The following is a 15,816-nucleotide window of genomic DNA, read 5'->3' as shown; positions in this document are numbered from 1 at the left end:
TGGTCCCAAACTTTTGAATGGTAGTGTATATGCTTATTTGTAGAACACTTTGTGTCTGCGCCTTTTGTCTATTTCTACCAATTCATATAATTGAGCAATTTTATTTAGGTCTCTTCTGCTAGAATTAAATTGTGTTTTATTGTTAATAAACACATTCGATTTCCCTTATAATTTCCCAAATCAACCAATGCGAAACCCATTTCAGTCTTTCATTAGTGTCTTGTAGGCCCCAGTGCAATGTGCTGACCCTCAGTTTCCTTCTGTGGTGCCACCAAACCGCACACATGAGCATCTCCCCTGCTATGATTAGCAGTCCTGAACGCTTATATACACACGGTCAGTGGCACACGGCCAGAGGAACGAACATGAAAGGGAGGAAACGCCAGGAGCGTTTTTACCAGGGTCACAGGGACGACTCCAGCTAATCATGCTCATTAGCGCGATGGTTGTTGTAGGTATCTGTGTATCTGCTGTAGGTACCACTGAAAAGCTTCGAGTGGGATGTTTGAGGTCTGGCGTGTCTTTCGTGTGGTTTATGGACGTTGTTTGGTGGAAGCAGCACAGGAAGGAGCCTGCAGGGCCCGTGACCACTCTTAAAACCTCTCATTTGGACAATTTCACTGGGAGAATAGTTTCCATGTCCGTTTGTATGAACTCTCCTTTAAAGTTCAAAGTTTCACAGACTGAAGTTTGATAAGAAGGATTTTTTTAAATGATTTTACTACTTTTGTCCACCAGCCATCACCAGTTTGACCAGATTCGACCACATTTTTTTTATATTATATTATATTATATTATATTATATTATATTATATTATATTATATTATATTATATTATATTACACACATATGTGTGATATAATATATTTTAATTATTATAATAATAATTTTAGTGCTTTAACTTAAACAAATCAAACATTTAAAACATTCCCTTGGCATCAAGTTAATTCATGTTTAATGTGTATTCTGTGTTTTCAGCTTTACTACGTTTAACAAAAATATTACTATAAAACCCTAGTTTGTATAAATTAGCTTTTTTTTTTATCCTGACACAGATTTAGTTGACTAGTCCGTGTTTTCAAACTGAAGTTAATATGCTGCCTTGCATGTCAAATGTTGAACTATTTATAACTTAACATGACATCTTAAAAACGTGTCTTATTGTGAAACGCTGAATAACGGTAAGATGTTCTGTGATGGCTAAAGACGTCCATCTAGTTCAAAAATACATAGTCAAGCACTTTAGACATGCCTCAGATGAGCACTGTATCTTTTGTGAACAACACCTTCACATATTTATACTCGAAGCAAGAAGCACAAGTAGATTGTCTCATTATAACCCCTGGTGGTCTGGGTCCACACATGAATCCATCTATATATAGGGAAAAACTGAACAAAAAGTGCCATGCTAGTGTTCATTTCACACATGTTAAGAGGACAGAGTTTGTCAGACTCCGTGTTCTTGCTCTGGATCCCAGTGTGTCAAGATTGTGAGTGATATGCTGTGACTTGTATTAAGAATCAGCCCGAGGGACTTCCACCAGTTGTGGTTTCTCGCTCTTAAATGTGACGGTGGTTATTCTTTAACAGAAAGAGAAACTGCTGTATCACTGACTTTCCTTTTTCTTGCTGCCCTACAGTCACTTCTCAAATCCCACTGAGGAACAAATACCCCGTCCATCTCTCAGGACATGCGGTGACTCACTCCAGACGCAGTAGCTTTCTCTTTTCATTGTTGCTAGGAGTATGAGAGCCCCTGACATTGCCGGTTAGACGTCTTTATGTACTCAGTGGCTACAGGCAGTTTTAATGAAAACCCAAAAAAGTGAGACTCCACAGAATGAGAACAATAGCTCCAACTCTGAAAATGTCATGCATTCAGAGCCGTTCTCTATGGCTTTCTTCATAGACCTGACTACTTCGGGACACGTCAGGATATTGTTAAAAAGTACATTTTGGGGGGCATTTTTTAAAAGAAATTCTGCAAGCATTCATTAAATCAACCAAAATTAATAAATCAATAAATAAATCTATACATCAAATTATTCTTCAGAAAAGGACAGTTTCCGTAAAACTGTTTTCAACCTTTATGATTTTCAAGTAATGGCTGGAAATTCAACTTTCCAATCGCTGGAATAAAATACATACATATATGTGTGTGTGTGTGTGTGTGTGTGTGTGTGTGTGTGTGTGTGTGTGTGTGTGTGTGTAATAAAAAATAATAATTTTACATGCATAAAAATACAAATATAAATCATATTTTTAACAACTATAGAAAATGTCCTTACAATCTCTGTGCCATTTGGATTTATTGGATTGTGTGGATTTGTTATTATATTAGTTAGCTACCATGTCAGTTTAACTAATTGTTGCTCAAACAAGAAGATTGTGTTGTGTTCACCTGAATGAGCAAACTCATCTCTTGTGGCATCACTCAAAATGCTTTGCATACTAATATTGCACTGAAGTGTTTCATAATGCAACGACAAGTGAAAACAAGCTTGGGAAAAAAACCCTGTCTGTCTCTCTCCCTCTTCTGTCTGTCCCCTCGTTCATGTCCCTCTCTGTCCATCTTTCTCTCTCTTCACCTGTCTCTCTGCTCTCGAGCAGCCAGGAGCTATGGTCGCAGAAGAGGTAACCTGTCGCCGTTTTATCTTTGTGCTCGCAGAAATGACGTGGCTTTTGCTCGGGCTGAATTCTTCCTGGTCTTTGAGGGTCACTGGGGGTCATTATATCATAATATCTGCTTCCTGCGTGCAGTGATTGCATAAATTCATGTTGATTTTGCCATTGTTTTCTGCTTATTTAAATATTGTTTCCTTTTATGTTATTGCATACATACAAAGGAATATTTTAGCTATTGGTTTCCTCACAAAATAATCAACAGATGGTCAAATCTTATTTAGAAAGTTGACTGTTTGGAGTTAATCATGTGGACAACTCTCATAAACTAATTCTGTAATCCAGTAGGGTTTTGCGCCTCACATGTGATGTCTTTGGCTCTAGTTTGGTTCTAGTACTCCTCTAAAACCCCTTTTCCGCCATGAAGCAATAATATCTGAAAACTACAATCATTGAAACTGTCTGAAAGTCCCAAATGTGGCAGGATGCACACCCTGATTCTATTTTTGATTACTCATTCCTCATCTGGCTAAAATAAATACATTTGCAATCATATATGTGAGCTCATTATTGTTTTTGTTACATGTTTTAAAAACGGATCAATTAAGACAGCATTTTGAAACTGAATGAAATAATTTTGTATGTTTAAATATGTTCTCAAAACTAGGAATAGCAATGGGAAAAGGATATCAGTGTTTGTGTATAAAGGTCTTTCAATCACAGTTTCTAATTTCTTATTTATTTGATTTATTATGTTTTAGTTTTTGCATTGCAGTTTGAAAATGTGCCTTGTTTAATGATGCTCTGAATATATCGATTGCATCCCTCTTTTTTAACGTTCTTCAGGTTAACATTTGATATACATGAGCTAGAAAAGAAATAGATTGTATTTTGTTTCATTTCTCTTTGGAATGATCCAGTATCATGTAATATTTCATTAATTAATAATTTTTAACCAAAATATATGGTTGTTAACGCCATTGAAATAAATATCATAATATATGTGTATACTACCATTCAGAAGTTTGCATGATGTTTTCAGAAGAAGTCTCTTATTGCAGCCAAATCAGTGATATTGTGTAATACAGTTTAAAATAGCTGTTTTGTATCTGAATATATTTTCAGATGTTATTTATTTCTGTGCTGCAAAGCTGAATTTTCAGCATCATTACATCATAGTCTTCAGTGTCACGTGATCTTTCATTAATTAATTCTAATACGCTGATTTGCTGCTCAAGAAGCATTTCTTATTATTATCAATGTTGAAAACGGTGACTCATTTTTTCAGGAATCTTTAATGAATATAAAGTTACAAAAACAGCCTTTTAATATAAATGTTATATCTTTACTGTCACTTTTGATCAATTGGATGTATCCTAGCGGAATTGAAATAAAATGGTAGTATATTACATTAAATTAATGTGATAATTTTCAGTGAGTTTAATATAATTGGTGTAGAAATCTAGTGTTTTTTTTGTCCACTAATCAGTTTCTCTCCTCTGTCTTTCTCTCTCTTTCATCTCCTTTCCTGTGTGATTCCTCCTCTTCTCCTTTTCTTCTGTTTGTTTTCTCTCCTTCCTGTTGCAGGTCGCTCTTCACTGTTTCCTTTCGAGGACGGCTTCCTGGACGACGGTCTCGGTGATCATCCGCTGACCCCTGGCCTGAGCTCGCCCGGCCGCTGTCAGAACGGAGAGAGGATGGAGCGCTACTCCAGGAAGGTGTTTGTCGGAGGACTGCCTCCAGACATCGATGAAGGTACATGTACACCCCTCAGTGCTGAGCTTGAGTTCGGAGGGGATGTTCATTAATATTCATATGCGTTAAATGTACAGTATACAATGATTTTAGTGTGATATGTATCTGTTTCAGGTTTATCATCATTCTGTCATTGACTTATTCTCAGTTTCTTTCTTCTGATCACTCAAGATATTTTGAAGAATGTTTTGAAGGATAGTTGCTGGTAGCCATTGACTTCAATTAAGTAAAAATATTATGGAAGTCATTGGCTGCCAGCAACTGTTCGGTTACCAACATTCTTCAAAATATCTTTTTGAGGGTGAGTAAATGATGACAGTTTTCATTTTTAGGTGAACTATCCCTTTAACTAAAACTTAATTCATAACTATTAAAACATTTCTGTTAATTGAAATAAATCTGAAATAAATTATTATATAAATAATACATGAACTTAGTTTAGGTAGTTTTCATAGCAACAATTATAATTTTTGTTCAGTTTAAATCGAAGCAATGAAATTACTCAAATATTATGTATTGCAGTAAGTAACAAAAACTAACAAAAATGACCAAAGCACGTAAAAATGTACTACAATTTAAATGCAAAAGGTCTAAAAAATAATTCTAAATATTAAAACTATAACCATGTATAAATAATTGTTAAATAACACCAATCTGTTTGTTGCCTTGAAGAAATATTGAGGTATGTCAGATTTTTTGTGGGAATGTGGGAACTTTATTTTTCTAATCATTTAGAGTTGTTATTCACCTGGTATATAAAAATATATATATATATTACAATAAAAAATATCCTTTAATTTGTCACTGACTTAAAGTATATCTTCAGACCAGAATATTTTATAGACTGTAGGCTTTGCATTTTTAACCACAGAAAAACACCAGGCAATATTCATAGCAATGAACTGCCTTTAAAAGAATCAGAGTCCACAGCATTGTTATTCAGGAGATGCAGTGACTGCTTGATTTTCTTACGTTTAACATTTAAAATTCTAAATGCGTTCCATTTTTCCAACAGATGAGATCACCAACAGTTTCCGTCGCTACGGTCACCTGGTGGTGGACTGGCCTCATAAAGCAGAAAGCAAATCCTATTTTCCCCCTAAAGGTAATGACACTGACATCATCAATACAGCTGCAGGTGTTTAGCAAATCAGTGAGCGCGTGATTCCTCTTGACACTTTCTTGGTTTGAGTGAAAATTGTGAAAGTATTAGGTCACAGCCTGGCAGAGCGTTTGTAATCAGCATGCCCACTAAATGAGTCTCGTGTGTGGATGCTGGTCAGTGTGTAGTCTCAGAGCATCAGGAAACTGTTGTGTTGTGTGCGTCAGATTGCTTTCTGTCTTGTCAAAGTGCCTCCAGGTGTTCATTGCTGAGGCTCGAACAGACGCACACAGACAAGTAGTTACAGATACACACCTAGAGGGAGAAACCTAGTGCATTTCATCATGTTACACACGTACATGTTTGTGTGAGTACCTGGAGAGAGCTAACAGAGATTGAGGAGAGCACAGGTACAATCCACATATCCTTGAGATTTGAACAAATATACGACTGGATATACTTCATATTATAGGATGTATATTTGCTTAATTCATTTAGCAAATAGATTTTTCCTTAAGGTTTTTTTTTAACTTTGTTATGCCGGTTATAATGCATTGTACAAGCTTTTGTTCAGTTTACGGTTCATTTTATTGCTTTTATTTATCTTATGTGTGTGTGTGTGTGTGTGTGTGTGTGCTTTTAATAATATGATAGTATTGTAGTTAATTTTATTCAATTAAATATATATTCAAAACTATATACACACACACATACATATTTTATGATTAAATACAGATTTATTTCAGTCTATCAAACATTTTAATAACATTACCAGAAATGTTTATTACATTTTTTTATAGTTAGAAGTTGAAAGCTTTTAACAGTTTGTATCTGTAATCTGTTTGGAACAATATATATCACGCATTAATGAATAAATCTCTCTCTGTGTGTGTGTGTGTGTGTGTGTGTGTGCTCTTGTTTTTGTGACATATCAGGACACAACTCTGTATAATGACATGGGTAAGACACAGGTGTTACAAGGAGAGGGTGACTTATGAGGACATAACACATGTCCCCATTTTCCAAAATGCTTGTAAATCATACAGAATGAGTTTTTTTGAGAAAGTAAGTTTCTTGTGAGGGTTAGGTTTAGGTGAAGGGTTGGTGAAGGGCGATAGAATATACAGTTTATACAGTATAAAAACCATTACACCTATGGGATGTCCCCACTTTTCACAAAAACGTGTGTGTGTGTGTGTGTGTGTGTTTAATTTAAAGTGTCATGTTTGTGATTTTTATTCATGTAGCTTCTGACATATAATTCAAAACATACTCATTTTATGACATAATCACTGCTTTATTTAATCAGAAATACAATGTTATTTGTGTATTTTACTTTTTATATACAAGTAAGACCAACAGCGCCCCCTAAGTAAATAAAAGCCTTTCTCGGATGTGCATTAGGACCCAGGGGAGGCTGCTTCTGCTGCACGCTCTGATTAATAAAGCTTGCTTCAAGGATGACCACAGTGCTGACCTGATTGTCTTGCTTGCACGCTCTGAGCACATGTGAGCGCTTGTTATTGTTATTATGTGAATAATTTGAATTAAAGAAATCCATCTCATATATATATATATATATATATATATATATATATATATATATAAGTCCTGTGCTCTGTGATTAAAAAAGGCTGGTGAGATTATGAAAAAGGTCACTTGGTTTGATGTTTTGTTATATAATGCAGTGATTTCACACATTAAGAACGGTTTAAGTGTCCAAGTACTCTTTGAGGCCACTGTATTTTTCTTCATTTATGAGATTTCTGCTCTGTATGCTGGTGTGCACTTTTAATTATTTTAATTATTTGGGCTGCGGTAGTGCTCATGCTTTGCAGTCACCGAGTGTAACCGCTGTTTGGAAGCTGCTCATTGTTCCTCCAGCTCGTATGAAACACTGATCCAGACTGAGTGAATGGAAGATGCTGGTCATTTTTCCATCCAGTGTTGTGTAAAGCATCATGACTCACAGTGGGCAGGACTGGGGTTAAATGCCTTCTTCAGGTGCTGTTATACGCTTCTCAGTAACACTGAGATTTATCTAAGAGCTCCTTCTGTTCAGAAACCAGCTGGAAAGCAGCATGAAAGTGAAGCCAAGGTTTCGCTGGTTAACATGGTCCAGTTAGCCCCTGCTGGAGGCTGCAGGAATTACACAATCAGAACTAAAGCCATTGTTTTTACTATAAACCATTCAAAAGTGGCTGTGTATTCTGATAAATTATGATTATTTTTACTTATTTTTTGCAAGCATAAAAGTTAAATCATAGTTGTAAATATATATTTATTATGTAAAATATATTAAAATGTCTTTACATGATTTAATAATCCCATTAAGACAAATACCTCTCAGATATCTTTGTTATTATTCATCATAATTTCTAATTGACTAGAATAATCCCATCTGAAATTATTTGTATTTATTTATTATATTTAAGCTGTAATGAAGAAACCTCTGGCACTCTTATGTCTGATGCTTGTTGATGAATCTCTCTTTACACACTCCTCTGATTTATTTTGATGTCTTTGACTCCGTTTCCCAAGGTTGTTGTTACTTCTCTGTTCTTTTGACTCTTTACACTCTCGTGCTGTCTCTCTCCCTGCGGCAGAATGCCTTGTTCTTCTCTTCCCTCTGGTCTTTCTGCTGGCTCTGATCCTGATGTTGTCAAACTGCAGTGTTATAGAGGGAAAACACTCCTTTAAGAAGGGAATGATAGACGTCAGGAATTCACAGCATGTGCTCTTTGAAGCAGTCAGGTTAATGCCAAATGCATGTTAAGTGTGTATTTCCATATGCATCATGAGATTAAGTCCTCTGAATGCTTACTGTTAGTTCAAGACTGGTTGTCTTTATTCCTCCACATGCAGACTCATTTGAGTCTCTGTCGTCAGCAGCGGTTATGTGCTTCCTGTGTTCTGAGCTCTTCTGGTCTTGGCTGCAGTCTGACTCTGTGCAGCCAGAGATTGTCTCATCTCTCATGCTCTTCCTTCTGCAGGTTACGCTTTCCTGCTCTTCCAGGAGGAGAGCTCAGTCCAGGCCCTCATTGACGCCTGCATCGAGGAGGACGGGAAACTCTACCTGTGTGTCTCGAGCCCCACTATTAAAGATAAACCAGTGAGTGAAGCACTGCCACAGCCCACATCCAGAGAAAAATGGTTTAGCTCTCCGTCTAGACAGAAACACTGTTCAGAGGAAATTTAAATTATATATATATATATATATATATATATATATATATACACACTTTTTTATTTTTTTTTATTAAAATATTTTAAGTAAATTTTATTTAATTACATTATATAGTAATTAAATGAATATAAATTATATTACAATTTATATATATATATATATATATATATATATATATTATTTTTATATATATATATATATATATATATATATATATATATATATATATATATATATATATAAATAATTAGTGTAATAAGCTAATATAATTTACAGAGTAGATTTGAGATGCACAAATTATTTTCTTCACAGAAAACTAGTTGAACTACTAAGTCTTAAAACAAACCTGTTGCTTCTGCTAGAGATGAACAGTTTTTGGTTCTCAGGTCCAGATTCGCCCGTGGAACCTGAGTGACAGTGATTTCGTGATGGATGGCTCTCAGCCTCTCGACCCACGCAAGACCATTTTTGTGGGAGGCGTTCCACGACCTCTACGAGCAGGTGAATTTCTCTCTCATTTCATCTCTCTTGCTGTCCTCCCAAGTTGTAAATATGTTATTTATTGTCATCTTGTTCATTACCATCATATTGTGTATAATGGTGTGTTTCTCCTCTGTGTGTGTTTAGTGGAGCTGGCTATGATCATGGACCGGCTGTATGGAGGTGTGTGTTACGCCGGCATTGACACTGACCCAGAACTCAAATACCCTAAAGGTGCGGGCCGAGTGGCCTTCTCCAATCAGCAGAGCTACATCGCTGCCATCAGCGCCAGATTTGTCCAGCTGCAGCATAATGACATTGACAAACGGGTGAGTGAGCTGCAATGTCTGTCATTTAATTCAACTCCTAATCAGGACTATGAAAATAAATCTTAAACTATAAAAAGTACAATGCATTAAATAAAATACAGAAAAGTTTTTTTACATTATTGTATTTTACATAAAGTAAAAAAAAATATATATATTATATATATATATATATATATATATATTATTTTTTTACTCATTTTATTTGAGCCGGTTAGCAACATTTCTTATTTTCATTTAGTTTAAGTTGATGTACTAAAATCTAAAAAGTTTTGATATTAAAATAATAATTAAAATAACAAAAAAGCAAAATTTATAATATTTTAACTAAAATTTACAGTGGAATGGAAAAAATATATAAATGTAAATATAAAAGTACAAAAAATATAAATATAAAATAAAAAATTCGAAATATTAAAAACTATAGTGGTGTCTGAATTATACTGAAATAATACTGTTCAAGTGCAGTGAATGAAGCATTAAACTACAGTGATACTGTCTGCAATGCTTCATAATGTGACATTATAATGTGTTTACTTGAAATTATTTGAACTTTGTTGCCTCTTGACCTTTCAAAACACAGCCAGAGTTTACCAGAGTGTTTGCATGAGATGCATCGAACAGCAGTTGCATCAAAGACACTTTACACACTTTGTAAATCAGCATAATCATGTGCCGTTTAAAAAATGTGCAGAATGCTATGAATGCCGTATTGACTAGACGAGTCCCAGAAGAGGTTTATACTGTACTTTTATAACTGTAATTCTAGATGTGATTGCATAGTGGAAGTTTCTGTACCGTGGTTTTCCTGCAGGCCGTTTCCATAAGGCCCACAATACAGACTGGAAACCCCAGAGCAGACTGTGTGTAATCAACATGACCATGGGCTTCTGGAGGCCAGACAGCCATTTGAAGTCTCAGGCGTGGCGTTTGTTAATTATAGCTCCATGCTATTCCTGTGCACACTGGACTTACTTGACTGTTTTGGGAATTTTATTCAGAAGTAAAGAGCTCATAGACACTGGACTAAAACTAGACGCTCACCAGAATCACCACTCCATCTACATGACACATCCACAAGTGCTAGTTCATTCTGAGCTGTTAGTGTAAATGTGAATCTAGAAACAAAAGTCAGTAGTTGTCATCCTCTACCACAGTGATTATTAAGGCAAAGTTAGCCAGGTTTGATGGGTAAATGGAGAGATTTTAAGTTTGCTTTAAGCCTTTTAATGCATTTAGTTCTATCTAAATACACACACGCATATATAAATAATGATCTTAAGTATTACATATTACTAAAATATGTAAAATTGCAAACTATATAGAAAAGGATATGTGTGCGTATGTGCATGCGATTGTCACGTGCATCTCGTCAGTAAAGCCGTTTCTGTGATTCGTATTAAATCTGCATCACATGCTTTCAGATTGAGCGACATTTTAATACACGGAGCATAGTTCACTGACAAGCTATGCAGTATCATGTGCATAATCACAAACAAATCGCATTCGATAAAGAACACAATGTTGCGTAGCTTGTCAGTGAACTACGCCTCTGTTGTTATTTCTTTACTGTTGTTATTGATTCTTTGCAGAAGTCTTCCGGATGTTAAGTATAAGGCCACAAAATCATGCATGAGCAGTAATGTTTGTTAATGTTGTTTCCATTAAAACTGTCTATATGTATGTGTTTTCAGAAACGTATAATCGCTCTCTCTGCCCATGACCACAGGTGGAGGTGAAGCCGTACGTGCTGGACGATCAGATGTGCGATGAATGTCAGGGCGCTCGCTGCGGAGGAAAGTTTGCCCCCTTTTTCTGTGCCAACGTCACCTGTCTGCAGTATTACTGCGAGTACTGCTGGGCGAGCATCCACTCACGTGCCGGCAGAGAGTTCCACAAACCTCTAGTGAAGGAGGGCGGAGATCGACCTCGGCATGTGTCCTTCCACTGGAGCTGATGCCAAGCATCCCATCACCCTCTCCACCCACCGAACACGGATCTCCCCTCGCATCGTTTGGTTTTAGTAAACAAATATCATGGTATCTCTGTCCACTATATTCTCTGCTTACAAACACTTAGGAAAATATGAATTTTGAGTCTGCGTGCTCAAACGTTGCACTTTGGCACAAACAGTCGATGTTAACGCTTGTCAGGATGTTGTGCTTTAATTCTCTCATGATCCTTCGTTTGATTGGTTTAGTGCTCCATGTAGGTAATATTAGGCAGTGTGAGACTATATATAACATATACAGTACATTTACAAAAAGGATATATTTTTAGTTTATATTTATCTATATACACATAGACAATACATTTTGGGTGTCAGATGTTTTAAAGAAGCATGCACTTATTGTGAAAAACAGTGGTAGGAAATTCCCCCCTAGATGATGACAAAAAAAGTTACCAAAGGTAAAATGAATTCATTATGAAAATCATGTTTAAGTGAGCTGTTAAAAAAAAAAAAAGTATTTATTAGAGTAAAACACCATTGGCTCTCCATGTTGAAATGAATAGTAATACCTCATGCATGCATCTCTTTCTGTTCGCTACGTTTTTTTAGGCTTAATTTTTGACGAGTTTTTAGTATTAACTACATGTAATGCTGCAATAGCTTTTGCTGCTAAATCCATGGTATGAGTCCATGCCGTCATACTTTATTCAGGCAAACGAGCGCTCTGAAGGGTCTGCGTCTGGATGTCAAATGAGTCTGCGATGCATGCTGTAAAATCAGGTCTCTCTTTCATTTCCCCCGCGATGGGAGAGCGATATGAAGCACTATGGAAGGTTGCTTCCTCCAAAGAGTAAATAAGGTAACTGCATCGTTTTATCTCACAAATCTGACTCATGAGGGGAAAAACTAATTCTGAATCGTGAGTGGGGAAAAGTTTGAATTCTGAGGTATAAACTCGCAATTATGAGAAAAAAGTTAGCATTGTTAAAAAGGTTTTTTTTTTTTTTCATGGCAAAAACAAGATCACAATTCACTTCTCCTCTCCAAAAAAAGTCTGAATTGTGAGATATATACTTAGAATTAAGATGTTAAATCACAATTGCGAAATAAACTTGCAATTCTAAGAAAATAACTCAACACAAAATTGAGAGAATAATTTTTGAATCATGAGATAAAAAGTCGCAAGTCTATTTTTTTTATTCCGTCATTTTGATTTTTAATTATTATTATTATTTTTTAAGAATTCTTCTCACAATTTGGACAACTTTCATACAATTTTAAGACAAAGATCAGAATTGTGAGGAAACGTGATATAAACTAAATGAAAAAAAAAAGTATTTTATTTTTTATAATTTGTACTTTTTTGTTTATATCTCACAATTCAGACTTTTCTCAGAATTGCAAGTTTATTTATTAAGAACTTTCAATTACAGTTCAGTTTCTCACAGTTGTGGGATACAAAATTTTGAATTGTTTGTTTAAAAAGTCCGTGGCAGAAATAAGCTTCCACAGAGCACAAACTGGCCATGACAGGAATGGGCCTACTACAAAATAATAATTTTACACATAAAAAACACATGAGACCTGCCAGATGACAGAACCGCTCAACTCAGTTAGATGTAGGATGTTCTAGCGAAATGTCTTTAACAGGTGAAGTAGTTTTTGCAGTGATTGTTCATGGAATTGTGCAATTTTTATACACTATGTATTTCGGTTAGATGACGCCTAGAACTGTGATTCGCTTTAACTGTTATTGATGTCTGACAGGAACGTCATGTGAAACTAGCGTATGTAAACACACAGATCTCGCACACTTCTGCTAGTTAGCGTCCCGTCAGAACCAAAGAGCTGTCCGACTCGAAATGACCAACTACACTACGTTACACACCGACGATTCACAAAATACTGTGTCCAGCCGGTGACTCTGGAAGAATTAGCGAACACTGGCACTAAATGACTTAGCTTACTTTGAGACACGGCGGGCGGAATTACCTCACGGAACCGCTGCATTTATATCCAGATTATATCCAGCAAAACTTGAAGTAAAATCATGTCGACGGTGGACATGTCGAAACTAAATTGAAAGATGGTGGAGAGGAACGCGTCTCGGCTGCTTATCCGAGAGTAAAAAAAACGGTCAGCTTTAGGTTGGCACGTCTGAAAAAAACGACAAATGTGTAACGTTACCGATGGAGAAAAAGAGGATTGTGGGTAAACTTGATCCCAATGGTGGTGGATTCTGGGTGTGTTTGTGATATTTCTTTCCCTGCCCAGATTTTTCTCTGTTTTTCTATGTTTGTTCCTTCTGTGTAGTAGATGTATGCACTACTCTTTGTATTTGTATGATTGAATAGTCAGCGTGTTATTTTTTTATTTTAATTTTTAATTATTTTTTTAATAGAAAAACGTGTGCTTTCTGACTAACGTTATCTTTTGCAATACCTCAATTTTGAAATATAATAGGAGAGAGATTGATATTTTCTAAGTGCGTTTATATAAAAAAAAGACTATATATTAATTTAATTCTGCTAGAGAACAAGCAAAAATTTAACATGCTTAATTTTATTTTTGTCATACTTATTTGCTTTTATTTTTATTTGTGAAAAAAAAAAAAGTTAAAAACAAAAACAACTGAAGGAGTTAGAGATGTATTATTTTAATACTGTAGGAAGCTGCTGCGACATCACAGTGTTCCACAAACAAACATCTGATTTTATTACTAATAAATATATATATATATTCGATATGGTCAACAGGCCGTCAGGTGCTTCTAGACATACTACTTACGTTTTTATTTACAATCAGACCTTTACTATGCTTAAAATCTTCTGTTGGTTCTAGTTTTTTAAGTTTGGTGAAACGATGTGTTCCCCTTTGTTTTGTAAAGGCCAAATGCCCCGATTTGTCAACCTTGTATCATTTAGGGATGGCAGAAAAGTTATGATTTTTTGGCAAGATGCAGAGAAAAGAATGTTCATTTGGGAAGCTGGAAAGATATTAAACATTTCAACTTTCAAGCCCCAGATGCGTCGCTGATGTGGTGGCCTTCTACTCACCCGAGACTTGAATTAGTCCCTTTCTTTTTTTTTTTTAAAGGCTGAGAACCTTGATTCTTTGTTGTAATGTGCAATACTGTTTGTACTGTTTGTAAAAAAAAAAAAAAAAAAAAAAGAACAGAAAAAGGCATAAATCTTTATTGCAGATTTATTTTCATTGCGAGCATTGTGATTCACTAAAATCATTTTCTACTGTGTATTTACTCGACGTGCTAGTACCTTCAAGTAGTAATGTAGCCTTTGTACTGAAAAATATTTTCATTATTTTTTAGAGATTTTTTGCAAAAAAAAAAAAAAGCCAAGAATGAAAACAATTACATATTTTCCATTATTTTTTATTTGTTTTCTTTACACACTTATTCCTCAACCATTAATGTTAGCTATTTCTGGGGGAGACTTTCATACCTGGTCAATGTCGTTAATATGATTTTGTATTTTTATGTGGAATAAATTAATTTTATGATGCAAATTTTTACATTTTTTTTGCCCTTTATTTATTTTTATTTTTTGAAGTTGAAAATTTTCTAAGATTGGTACTAAAATGTCTAGATCTTTCAAATGCAAAGCTTGTTGCTTATGTAAGTGTGATTGGGGAAAAATAATTGCACACAAAAATGAACAGCAATCATGGTTAGTAGTGATATAATGTGACTGTAATGTAACAATTAATGGGCAATAAAAAAAAAATGACAGCAGAATGGAGCAAATATGAGGTTGTGATGAAACCCAGTCGAGACATAAAATCATGAAGCTCTGCAGCTCCACTTTCACAGTCATAGTACAGTCTGCATTTAACTGAGACACGATATTTCCCAGAATGCATTTTACTTGTGTAGAGTATAGTGGAGTAGATTTGATTGTAGTGATGACCTTTTAAACCCCATCAAAAAACAAACATGACAATTCTCTGGACTAAGACGCACCTCTTTTTACTTCAAACCATTTTAGTCTTACGAGTTTCCTATATTGCAACCATTTGAACCCTTTGATAAGCTGTGCTGTATAGTTAGAAAATGTCCTGTGTTTAGTGACACTTTCACAATTAAAAGACAATTCTGGTCTAATATTTAGTCGGGTCATTTTGGCTTGTGGTTTTCCTCTTCTACCACACTTTTAGCTCCATTTGTCATTTTTAAAATTGGTTAAAACCCTATTTTTTCCCCCAATGCATTTTACCTTTTAATTTGATAGTTTACATCTGATTCCATCTAAACAAGGCTTTGAGATTGTTATCTTGGACCTCTGCTCGTCTTTTGCAGTAAAACTGTGATTTAAAGGATTTTTTGGATAAAATATACGCAGTGCTGCTAATGCTTACAAGCTTTTCCCACCTTCAT

General features: G+C 35.3%; 1 protein-coding gene across 5 annotated transcripts in view; it reads left to right on the top strand.

Moving 5' to 3' along the window:
• The window catches only part of cpeb3 (cytoplasmic polyadenylation element binding protein 3), a 31,926-nt gene extending 16,383 nt beyond the window's left edge, over positions 1 to 15,543 (top strand). For 4 of the 5 annotated variants that reach the window (XM_052572638.1, XM_052572634.1, XM_052572635.1 and 1 more), the window contains 7 exons: positions 2,611 to 2,634; positions 4,210 to 4,377; positions 5,393 to 5,482; positions 8,473 to 8,591; positions 9,053 to 9,167; positions 9,294 to 9,475; positions 11,202 to 15,543. In XM_052572638.1, the coding sequence (XP_052428598.1) occupies positions 2,611 to 2,634; positions 4,210 to 4,377; positions 5,393 to 5,482; positions 8,473 to 8,591; positions 9,053 to 9,167; positions 9,294 to 9,475; positions 11,202 to 11,429 (926 nt within the window). In that variant the 3' untranslated portion in view covers positions 11,430 to 15,543. The remainder of the gene's footprint in view (positions 1 to 2,610; positions 2,635 to 4,209; positions 4,378 to 5,392; positions 5,483 to 8,472; positions 8,592 to 9,052; positions 9,168 to 9,293; positions 9,476 to 11,201) is intronic. The other variant, XM_052572637.1, reaches the window with a different exon arrangement.
• The last annotated feature ends 273 nt before the right edge of the window (positions 15,544 to 15,816 follow it).

This window comes from Carassius gibelio, chromosome B13 (assembly GCF_023724105.1).
Source record: "Carassius gibelio isolate Cgi1373 ecotype wild population from Czech Republic chromosome B13, carGib1.2-hapl.c, whole genome shotgun sequence".
Taxonomy (NCBI): Eukaryota; Metazoa; Chordata; class Actinopteri; order Cypriniformes; family Cyprinidae; genus Carassius; species Carassius gibelio.
This window is presented reverse-complemented; position numbering and strand designations above follow the sequence as displayed.